The following is an 11,492-nucleotide window of genomic DNA, read 5'->3' as shown; positions in this document are numbered from 1 at the left end:
GTTATGTGAATCTTGCCTGCAACAGGACCCATATAAGTTAAACCTTGTTTTTTAATCAATATAATTTCCAGATTTTAATGTTAAATCTGATTAAAATTTAACCTAAAAAAATAACCCACCCCTGCCACCCCAGGCCATGTGCTAATTATGAAGAGAGCAATGGTTTATTGACGATACTCTATCAAATTCATGGGATGATAACTTGCCTCTCCGACTCGGGATACCCGTACCCGTGACTATCTTGCTCGGAAAAACGAGGTTGCCTGTGACCCTATCACCGCGTCGCAGCGCTATCGGTCTTCACGTGCAAACTGAGATCGGCATCAATGTGCGCGAGGGGTCTTGGACGTCGCAATTGCCGTCTTTGTCACTGACGCGCGAGCTACCCCTCTTCGTCGAAACTCTCCCTGCGTTGGAGGCTGTGTTTGTGAAGTCACTGCATGGAGGACGGCATTCGTTTCATTTCTGGATGAATGGCTCTTGCGGTTGGGAAGGTCCGTGGTTGATCAGACTCGCTGTAAAAAAGTTGAGAAAAAAATATGTCGTTCTTGTAACAATTTTCAAATGAATGTGAGGCGAATCGCAACTTGCGACACCAAAAGGGATCCTTAATTAGTGGCAGAAGGGCGGGTCCAGCTTTGTTTCTATGGCGGCTGCTGTGGCAGCAATCAATGGCTGAGAGTTGGTAAGTTTGTTTTTAAGCAACCAGACTGCTGACAGGAGGATCGATTAAACTGTATTATAGATAAACCTCGTCTTGGACATTGCAGCGAGTGTCAATGGGGTGGCAAATCCTGACAATGAACCAGATTTGGATCTTCGTTTGGAATGATTGAGTAGCGTTGTACTCTCTTGTGCTGTGCAGATGAAGGTGAGAAAGATATTTTCTATGTATATTTTATTAGTTCCGGAGTAGTGCTGGAGCTAACGCGGTTGCTTCTCGTGAGGGTATTTTAGTTGTGATGATCACGGTTGTTGTCAGCTCTCGCATCTGCAGTACAGTGCTTCGCTTCCCCAGGAGAATGGGCTTTCGTTGAAATGTTGGAATCGTTTTGAGCCTCTGCACTTAGCACCTCGTAGTTTGAAAGTGCATTCTCATCAATTGTGTGTCTTCGATAAATGCAAAAAGTTAAGTTAAAATTAAAAACACAACGACAATCATTAACTGTGTCAGGTATATTCGGTTGGCGATGTTGACGTGTACTTCCCGTCCTTCCCCCTGGGCCATCGAAATGTAAGTTTACGTATGGAGTATACACTGATATTGTAGTAGATCCATTTCCGGGTCTAGCGATGTCATATTTTGTTCGTAGCCCGTACCAGGATCCATAATGTGGAGGAGGAGCTGCTCGAGTCAAGATCCTTTTCCTCTCTCACCTCGCAGTCGCACTGTTGAAGCAGTGAATCATTCTTTCATATCCAACTATCTCCGCTTTATGCCTGCGCCGAGCGGTAGCTGGACAGGCCATTGCATTTTCGGCAGTACTTATTCTGTAAGTATTAAGATGAGTCATTGAGCAATTAGAAGCTTTGGAGCAGGTGCGCCGTGATAATATTCTACTTGGAGTGCGTCTTTTCCTTTGCTCAAAACAATTGATATTAAGCTCCGTAATCAGGCCTTGAGAGCGGAGAGAGCCTCCTACGTTAGGAAGGCATGTTGAGACTTCATACTACTACTGAGTGGTTAGATGAATGACTATGCTGGTTCATAGCTGTTGATTGCAATAGTTTCAAAGCGAAATGATTGTTAATACTGCATTGTTAGACTTGGTTTACTTTAGGGTTGTAACTTCACCGCTCCTGCATTTTGCATCTTTGAGAACAGGACCTAACCTTACACTTATGCACACATATGTACGTCTAGTGCAGATCTAGGAAAGGCCTCTATTGGCATTCATTCAAACAAGTTACACATACGCTTTTGAACAGATCAGATTTGGCAACAGAATTGAGAACGATGATAGTCCCTGGCTTTACCAGCCCCAACTCGACGACCCTAAGGAAATCAATTCCATTTCATGATGACATGGAAGCGTTGCTGGGGGAATGGAGTTCCGTAGGAACACCTGTACTCTGGTGCGGATCGGTGCTCCTAGGCATCGTGTTTTGTAAGCTTGTGCGTTTCTGTCCTACTTTCAATTATTGCACTTATTTTAGTTATTTGTGTTTCGTTGTCTCCGAAGGAATCACAATACTCCTTGGAAAATTTGTACTTCTTTTGTGCAGACCCTCCGCTTCCAGACCCTTTTTTGGTCTTATTCTCTCTCATGTCTTCTCCTCATATGTTTCTCGCTGCCGCCGTCTGGAACTTGACAAGTGTCACACATTCTCCTTGAATCAAAGGCCAATGATGTATCACTATGCAATAAAAAATTGTTTTTTGAAACCTCTGGAGGATACCTCAAGTTCGATGGGTTTACCCCGTACGTGTCAAAATAAAATAAAATAAAACACCTTTGGAGGATTAAGGAGCTTAATGGAGTCCCATGAATTCCAGTTTAGGTTCCTGTCAAACCTTATGTAGTCATTGGAAGCTAACCATTATTGTCCATTTTGGGCTGCATTCAGGTCTACGACATTTCCCAAGCACTTAGTCCAGTGATATTCCCAATCTACAACAAACTTACAAAATCAGAGAAAGTTGAATGGGACAATAGGTGTGCTTTAGCCCGCGTCCCTATTGAATTTTATCTACTTCGAAATTATATTGTACTGTGCTGATTATTCTTAAGCTGTTGGAAAACGGTCAGTCAACTTTTACTTAAAGAGCAAAATACATTTCCCTCCAATCGTATAATCTTTGACTTGAAGGTTTACCCGGAAATGATTAGGAAGCCTCCGCCACGTCTACAGTGAGTAAATATTAATATGAAACTAAGGGAACATGCGGAAGCAGATATATGATTTTCTACGATTGTAATCATGGAAATTGGGTGATTCTAGACACGAAAGTATCAGTGAGAGTACTCTCAATGCTTGTTTTTAAGTTTAATCTAGTCTACTGAGTGGTATTAATGAACCTATGGTTGCACGAGATCACATCGATCTAGTTCTTTCGTTTTTTGATAACCCTACATTTAGAAGTTCAAGCCAAACGTGGTGTCTGGAATTTTTTCGCAGATACTTTGTCAAATCTGGTGGTCTCTACGCTGTCTTTGGTTTTGAAATTGTAGATCAGTAACACGCCTCATGTTAGATTGTTGGGAACCATCAATATTTGAGAACTGTCTTCAACATTCAGACTTGCCTTCATGTATTTCACTGACGAACAAGTAGTCTTGGCTGTAAATAGATAGAATGGTACTGTTCAGTACATCAACTTAGAACTAATACGTTGGAGTAATTTGCACACCCAAGGAGGCATGTGACCTAGTTGAGACTCGAAAACTTACATGAACTTCATGATGGTCTCTTGTTTGTGTTGCAGGGCTTTTTCAACAGCTCACGCTTTGATTTCATCTGGCATTTCATTTTACTTATTGTATATCTGCGACTTATTTCGAGAATCTGCTCCATATGGACCAATTATGTTCCGTGGCTCCATACTCTCACAGTTTGGCCTTGGGGTAGGGTGCTCATTGTCTTGGTTTTTATGTTCACGAGTTACAAGAGGAAAATTGATAGTACAATATCCGCTGTTTTTCTAAGTCTTTCGTTTTTTGCTCAACACATCTTGATGGTTCGATTCGTCATTGTGGGCTACATGAGCAGTTTTCGTGCGGTTATTTTATCGCGGACATGGGAATCATGATTGTTTTCTACCCGATGTTAGGAGGCTATGAATTTGTGAGTTCTTCTCACCATCTTATTGAACTTGTACTTCACGAGTTTCAGTAAATATGCTGTTCTTTGTTAATGCAGTTTGCTTTTATCAAATGATTTTGAGCATCTTGGAAAATGATTACCACCTGATGAGAGGTTTTGCCCCTTTTCAACTTGGTTGTGGTTGTGGTTGTGGTTGTCAGCTGCTGCACCATTTGGTGTCAACACTGGCTTGTATTTTAGGCGTGCACTCTGGACATTGCCACTTCTACATGTATATTGTCCTTCTGTCAGAATGTACCACACCTTTTATTAATCTACGCTGGTACTACTGCCTCTCCTCATTTTTGGCATAATTGCGCATTGTCCTTCTATTTGTTTTGTGTGTTTGCTTAGACGATGTGTCATGCAAAGGGTTTTGCAACTCTGCATTGAACAAACATGTTGTGCCATCTAGTCGTGCTTACGAGTTTCATCAGGTAAATTTGCAAGTAGTCTTTATACAGTCGCTATGACACCATGAATGGCAGGTACTTGACTATGACGGGCCTTAAGGACAGTGACGCGTACTTTTACAATGGAGCATTTACTGCCTTCTTGTGGCTGGTATGTAGTCTGCCTATGCTTTTAGTGATTCTTACAGAGCAGATGTGGTGTTAATGAATTGCGTGAGGCAAAATCTCGTGTGGAGAATGGTGGACTTTACACCTCGGCCTTCTTGGAAGTAGTTCGCTCTTTTTACCATTTGGAAGTCCGGCTGCTCCAATTTCTGATGTTTTTATCCGTTTGCAGCTAGCTCGTGTGATCAACTTTCTACACTGTTTCTATCATCTTTACTCTCATTTTGACCAGGTGAGGAGGTTTGTGTAACTTTCATTTTACATCTCTTTTGAAGAGTATCCTGTAGTTCTCTAGGTCGAATTCTTTCGTCATTAATCATACAAGAAGGTTGTATATTCAAAACTGGAGCCCCAAACATGAACAAAGCCCTGAAGTTGTTTTGACATGAAACTCAGTACTGAGTCCCTTTTTACTTCTTCAACAGGCGATGCAGGTCCACACAGTAGGATTCATCTTCCTATTAATTTCGCCCACCAGCCTGGGAATGATGAATTTCTTCTGGTTCTACAAAATAATGCAAGCCATGGTGCGGACATTAAGTCGTAAACAGGCCCCTTGAAGTCCCTGATAGCATTAACTATGTTGATCTCAAGAGGTTGGAATCAGAGGAAGTCCATATCCTTTCTATTAGTACAAAGCTTTGGTTCCTCAAGGTGAATGCCTCGGGAAAAGAAATTTTGCACTTCACTATGGTTATTTGATATCTGTTCTTAAATTTTAAGCATTAATATAAACCTCAATTCTTTTGTCCATGCTTATGTTGTTGAATGTGAGATGTCCTTTTATGGTGTATTTGCATGGAGAATGGATTTATAATATCTGGTTTTAAAAACGATTGAATAACATCTCAAAACTGTAGAGCTAATGTATTAATATTATCCTAATTTTTAATTTATATGATTTGAATTCATCATCATTATATTTTATAAAAAGCTAACTTATTAAATGCTTTATAACCAGAATTTTGTTTTTGTTATTATATTTTAATGTTTTGATTCGCTGCCAACATTGAAAAACTTGTGCTGAGGGAGTAATATGTAAAAAAAATTTATTAATGTATAATGCCATAAAATATAATAATGAATCATGGTGCAAACAATGTAATCAAGTACCAGACAAACACATTCCATCAATACCACGAAGATATTAGGATCAAATGGAATTAGAATGAAAAATATTTAAAACTCTACACCAACGTCAACTTATTTTGGACAAAAATAGTGATAACATTGTAATACTATTATAAGAAACAATACAAAATCTTCCATGTATGTATGTATGTATGTATGTATGTATGTAATATATACATTTACATATACCATTACATATCTGTATATACTATACGTAATGTTATCTGTAATGTTACAGATATATGTATGTGTATATATACACATACATATATCTGTTAAAATGCAGAAAGAAAGAAACATGAAAACCAACTACATAAACCTAGTAGTTTGGATTTGTGGTATACTTTTTAAAGGTTTTATACATAAACGGTGAAGTATTATAATCTGTTTACAAATGTAAATTAATATTCTAGTTTCTACATGTATTTTAGAAAGAATTATAATTATTGTTACAAAATCCTGTTACCAAAATGATAATTGGATATAACAATATCCCAAATCAAACTCATCGAAAAATTTAATATTCCATCGTAGTGGCAACTAGGCCTATGCATTGGTGTAAAATATCAAATAGTACTTAACAAAATTCTTGTATTAAAAGGCTTCTGAATATGGTTTTAGGAAGCTTTTTCACAGAACTATCAGTGTATAAGATAATAAATATAACAATGAAAAATTGTGTTATCTCAAGTACTACACACCCCAGCAAATATAAAGTAATATCATTGTCATATCAATATTCTCTTATCCATATCATGATATGACAATATTGTGTGTATGACGGGGTGTTGACCTAGTAGTTCCCGAAGAAAAAATTGCATGTAATTTCAACAATATGAGAACAAGAGCAAGCACAATCTATTTAATTTGAATAATTTTTCAGTAAATTGCTATGTAAACCCCCTGTTGCTTTGCATTATTCCCATTACACATCTTTGCTTAGTGACGTCTTGGATGGGGAAATAAAGGCCACATGTGCCGGGGTGGGGGAGTATCCCCAACGGCACACACGGAACGGTACCTCACACTGTATCCCGATACCCCTAATCCTACCGTCCGGGAAAGAGCATCATGTTGCGCACGTGGTGAAATCTATGTGGAAGGTCCTACTCACCACGGGCCGGGCTGTGCTACCCACCCCCGCCCGTCCGCCTGCTCTCGCGCCTGGTTTTAGAAACGGCGTTGTTGTCGGCGTGGGCTGGAGTGAAGCCTCGTTGAGCCTGGATCGACCTTCACGCCTCATCGCAGATTCCTTGTTTGCTGTTGCTGCTGTCCGATCGATTCTTCAATTCTTAGTGGTTTTTTTTTGTTCTTTTTGCGAAGCCATATTTCTGAACGTGCCGAACTGTTTCCGGCGCTTGAAGGAGAGAGAACGTGCGTTCAGGGTACGTCAAGCGCTGGGGTCCTGTCCGCCTCGGCCAGGGGAGGTATGCATTCGTTCTCACCGAGAAATGTTGGTCATTATCGATTGCATGGAGAGGAAGAGATGCGGCTCGGTATTCGTATTGGCACATTTTTGTGGGCTTGTTATGTGAGCTTGAAAAGGGAAGGGATTTGAGGAGGGTTTATTGGGTGAATTGGTTTACCGTTGGTGCTCTTTTCATGTGTTGTTACTCCGCTCGCTATTCAAGGTGCTTGTGTAGGAATTTTTGGGTATGGTGGAGTGGTTTGAATTGGAGGGTGAGGAGGCGGGTATGTTAGGTTGATGCGATGTTGAGAGTGTTGGCTGTTTGGTTGGGCTGCGGGGGTATTTTTAGGGTGGGACGCGGGGAGAGGGAATGGATGGATTGAGCGAGACCGTGCCTCCGGAGGTTGGCGCCTTGAAATCTAGAACTGGTAGAGTTTTTCTCCCTCTTTTTTTGGACTCATTGTTATTGCATGCCGTTGATTCATCGGGACACTGCTAGTTGGTAGGATTTTTTTTAGATTTTTGTTTTGTTTTGTTTTTATTTTTTTGTTTTCTGAGTTGTCAACACCGCTTGACATCATTGAGACCCAGGCTGCGCGGGTGCTGTGTGTGTCTGAAGCAGAACAGCGATCGGGTGCATGATCGGGTGTATGATAGATACAGAGTGGGCTAGTGGGACGCTTTTTTCTTCGAATTCCGGGAGTTGCTTGGACCGATATAACTATCAACTGAGGAAATTTGGCTCAGAAGTCATGTCTGTGGTCTTTGGAGAATTCTACCTAATCCTTATACTGTCACATGACGCATTTCGTTTTATGTACATGTTTTTATTGTGCGTTGCTTTCCTAGCTAATTCTTCAATTTGGTTTGGCTCACGGTTTCTACCTCTATTTTCCTTATCTGCTTATCTCACTTCCCACAATGTGGTCTACCTATCTTCATCACCCTCGCATTTCGTTGATTTTCTAACTTCTTAGCAAGCATTTGCTCGTTGACGTTAGTTTTAGTGAACCCAATTCTCCGAGCTGCAGCCTTCATTGTACCAAGATGCCCTTAGTGGGAGACGTTCTACAGACGAAGCTGTAATATTACAGGCACTCTGCACATGTCTAGAACCTTCTGTGGTTAGGATGATGCATTATAATCTGAAGAGAAGTCTTGGTGAAGTCATTTTTTGTTTTTTTGTTTTCGGAACAGGTGAACCTAGACAGCGGCATTTTGGTGGATGTTATTTGGGACTAGATTGGTTTAGCCGTCTACCTCTAATTGTTCGGTTAGGCGTGTGTAGATACGGTTGTGTTGTAATGGACATGCGAATGAAGTGGTACGCCATGCCTGTAACGGAAGCTATTTTACTTTTTATTCTGAAGATGCTCCTCAGGCATCTAACATTCATGACCCCCACTTCAAACAAAACCTGTAACTTCATCAGGCGAACAAAATAACCCATCAATAGCTATGGTGCCTAAGTCTTGCCTCTGCTGCCCAGTAAAGCCCTTGTTGGGATTTTGTGATCAATCAATGCCATATTAACTTCGATAACGTCTTAGCGATATTGTACAGATTTGGAAACTGGATAGTTAGATCCCTTTCATCCAAAATGTGCAAGATCAGACCTCCGATTCAATGTTTCTTTAAGTTTATGCACATTACTTAACTGTGGCATGTTTGACCACATATTCATCGACAGGTGTGCTGAGTTTTCGAACGTTGTATAATTTATATGGATCGTGATCGTTTCACACGTGATGACTGTTGATTTGTATCACTAAGTGGAATCTTTTCTCTGTGAATTATTTCTCCGTTAACTGTGTGGAGGGATATTTATGCTTAATGGGTAATTGAAGTGATAAAAATTCTTTTGCCCAGGGGAGCTAGCGGCTGACGGTAACATAATTGAGCGAGAGGAGAAAGAGAAGGAATGCGACGGAGACAAAGAAGAAATTGATGAGAAAAAGATGGAAGTAGAAAGTCGACCGGGTAAATGGTTTCGGTTGACAGGGTCGTGTACATTGGCCCTTCACCGTGGAGACATAACAAAATGGTCCAAGGATGGTAGGACCGATGCTATTGTAAATGCCGCTAACGAGATGATGCTTGGTGGGGGAGGGGTTGATGGAGCAATTCACAGAGCTGCTGGGAGGAAGTTGTATGAGGCCTGCATGAAGGTTCCAGAGGTTTCAAGAGGTGTCCGATGTCCAGTTGGAAGTGCCGTCATCACTCCAGGTTCCGAATTGTATATTCTACATATGATACTGTGATCTTTCATTCACTCGTTATACCCATAGTCATCCTGCTTCACTTGCATTGTGCAGCTTGTGTTATGATTACTTTTCCTAGCTAGCGTTCTATCAGCGACGGAGGTTTTTAGCCTGTAGCTTCCAACGTTGGTGTAGCTTCCAAAGTTGGTGTGTTCTCACTTCAAATCTGTGGTATTTTTGCAGGTTTCAAGTTACCAGTATCTCGGGTTATACACACTGTGGGACCAATGTATCACAAGGAAGCAGATCCAGCCTTTGTATTGAGCAAGGCTTACAAAAAATCAATTAGTGTAGCTAAGAAGGACAAGGTGAAACACATTGCTTTTCCAGCAATTTCATGTGGTATTTATGGGTATCCATATGAGGAAGCAGCGAAGGTTTCTATCCAGGCACTTCGAGAGACTGCTGGAGATTTGTTAGAAGTGCATTTTGTTCTATTTGAGCAAGGAACATACAATGCATGGCTTGCTGAAGCCGAGAAGAAGTTGGAAAGTCTGACTAGGTATGAACTCAGAACCTAGGTGTAAATGTATTCCGATGAAACTTTCATGAGTCTATACAGAGCGAAATATAGAGTTAATCTGCTGCACTGCAGTCTTACATAGCTGTCAGTTTTCCTTGGTTATTCGATGTGTCTGATCAGTTTCCCACATAACAGTCTTCAAATTGGATTGCTGTCAAATGCTCTTCCAAGACAGATTAGGATATTGAACTTAGTATTTGATAGCTGTAGAGGGTCCTTGGATAAGAGGAAACAGAATACCTTATTTTCTCTACAGCTGGGGTTGTCAAGTTGCAGATGATCACGAAGTACTTCCGCATCGACGGAAATCTAAGACGAAGTTCACATGTGACCGGATGTTTCTAACTGTTGCCCTGATCCTTTTTGACTACATACTGCACTGCACTGACCAAGTGGGTCATGGCAATTCTGTAATATTACTCAAACTGGGTTCCACCTGAGTATTATATTTTGAAACCCTTTTTGAATACTTTTCAATTTGCTGTTACTATTTGATACGCGCTAAACCTATTGTGATGAATTTGCGTACATGCTTCACAAAGTGTGGTCAGTGATGAACTCTCCGATTTAGCTGCTGCTTAGATACTTGATAAAAAAATCAGAGATATCAGCATGCGACTGCCGCGAGTCACTTGCAATGCTTAATGGAGGTGTAGGATTCGGATGAGCATGATTTGCAATGTTAAGAAAAACAGTTTATAGTGGATTAAACATTAAGTACTCTTATTCCTTCACGTAACGTAATACGTTTGTTTTTATTATTTTGTGCATGGAAGTGATGGTAGCTTTCAGCTCTAGTGTAGCACATCAAGTAGAGTAATCATGAGCAAGTAAAATGTAGTGAGTGTGTGGGAGTGTGATAATCTGGAGAATGCTTCGAAAGACAATGGAACAATTTTAGATTTTAGGTTAGATAAGTGTTCCTCAATTTAACCACGCATGTTGTGGAAGTTCAAGAAGGTATCTATAAGCAAGTCGAGCACTTTTTTTCTTTTTTCTTTTTCTTTTTTGTCTGAAGTCAAATTAATTACAATTTCATATAGTATTTAAAATAAAATAACACTAAAAAATCTTAAAATTTGGTTATTATACCTGCAGAATAACATCAAGCCATCATATCCTATTACTCCAAAAAAATGAGCTTTATAAGAGGAGGAGTAATGATGAAGGTAGAATATTGTAGCTAAATGCATATTTTAGCAGGTTTAGAAGCTCTCTTAGGATATATATGTGATCTAAATGGCATAAGAACAAAATAGATTTGCATACTTATATTTTCTTATAAGAAGCATCTTGTAAATAAAAAATGATCTTTAACATATAATAAAATTTTATTGATCATTCTCAAAAGTATTTTTAAAAAATCATTTATAGGTGGATAATATACATACATATTTTATCAATACAAAGAAAGATGCAAACAATGGGCTATTTAACACACTTGTTGTTTGAGACAAAACACTAAGCAAGTGAATCATCAAAGTTTTGTAGAAGTTTTGCAAGAAAAGAAGAAAATGCATGGATCTTATACAACTCATATTAAAATTTGGAGGATTTTTTTACAACTTAAAATTATTAGAAATTCTTAGGGAATAATATGAGCAAAGGAATTAGAGTTTAGATTGATAAATTTTATGTAGATGGTAACTTTGTTTATAAGAACAAAATCACTATTTATTAATTCAAAAGTAATGTTTTATTATTATTATTAAATATATCCACAAAACACTAGAATATAACATACTTTTAAAAACATTAAAATAAATTCCACATCTTCTAATAAATAT

General features: G+C 39.4%; 2 protein-coding genes across 13 annotated transcripts; both read left to right on the top strand.

Annotated features, from left to right (window-relative positions):
* The first annotated feature begins 1,182 nt into the window (after window positions 1-1,182).
* LOC112281006 (uncharacterized) lies at window positions 1,183-5,135 on the top strand. 6 transcript variants are annotated; one of them, XM_024517070.3, is made up of 9 exons: window positions 1,183-1,493; window positions 1,870-2,116; window positions 2,569-2,657; window positions 3,428-3,566; window positions 3,712-3,786; window positions 3,966-4,087; window positions 4,293-4,368; window positions 4,555-4,614; window positions 4,808-5,135. In XM_024517070.3, exons 2-9 carry the CDS (start codon window positions 1,958-1,960, stop codon window positions 4,940-4,942), a joined length of 855 nt encoding a protein of 284 aa, XP_024372838.1. In that variant the 5' UTR covers window positions 1,183-1,493; window positions 1,870-1,957; the 3' UTR covers window positions 4,943-5,135. The 6 variants fall into 6 exon arrangements, with proteins under 6 accessions (XP_024372838.1, XP_024372835.1, XP_024372836.1 ...); XM_024517067.3 differs by having other exon boundaries at window positions 1,243-1,493; window positions 1,865-2,116; XM_024517068.3 differs by having other exon boundaries at window positions 1,303-1,566.
* Window positions 5,136-6,704: 1,569 nt separating this feature from the next.
* On the top strand, window positions 6,705-11,102 carry LOC112281738 (uncharacterized). Of its 7 annotated transcripts, none has more exons than XM_090250014.1 (6): window positions 6,705-6,940; window positions 7,271-7,349; window positions 8,791-9,147; window positions 9,366-9,684; window positions 10,804-10,874; window positions 11,080-11,102. In XM_090250014.1, exons 2-6 carry the CDS (start codon window positions 7,292-7,294, stop codon window positions 11,085-11,087), a joined length of 813 nt encoding a protein of 270 aa, XP_090106140.1. In that variant the 5' UTR covers window positions 6,705-6,940; window positions 7,271-7,291; the 3' UTR covers window positions 11,088-11,102. The 7 variants fall into 7 exon arrangements, with proteins under 7 accessions (XP_090106140.1, XP_024374352.1, XP_090106139.1 ...); XM_024518584.3 differs by lacking the exons at window positions 10,804-10,874; window positions 11,080-11,102 and adding exons at window positions 7,544-7,675; window positions 9,962-10,182; XM_090250013.1 differs by lacking the exon at window positions 11,080-11,102 and having other exon boundaries at window positions 10,804-10,903.
* Window positions 11,103-11,492: the final 390 nt, after the last annotated feature.

Source organism: Physcomitrium patens, chromosome 4 (assembly GCF_059467195.1).
Source record: "Physcomitrium patens ecotype Gransden chromosome 4, ASM5946719v1, whole genome shotgun sequence".
Lineage (NCBI taxonomy): Eukaryota > Viridiplantae > Streptophyta > Bryopsida > Funariales > Funariaceae > Physcomitrium > Physcomitrium patens.
The sequence above is the reverse complement of the archived record's forward strand: the minus strand, read 5'-3'. Positions and strand labels throughout refer to the sequence as shown.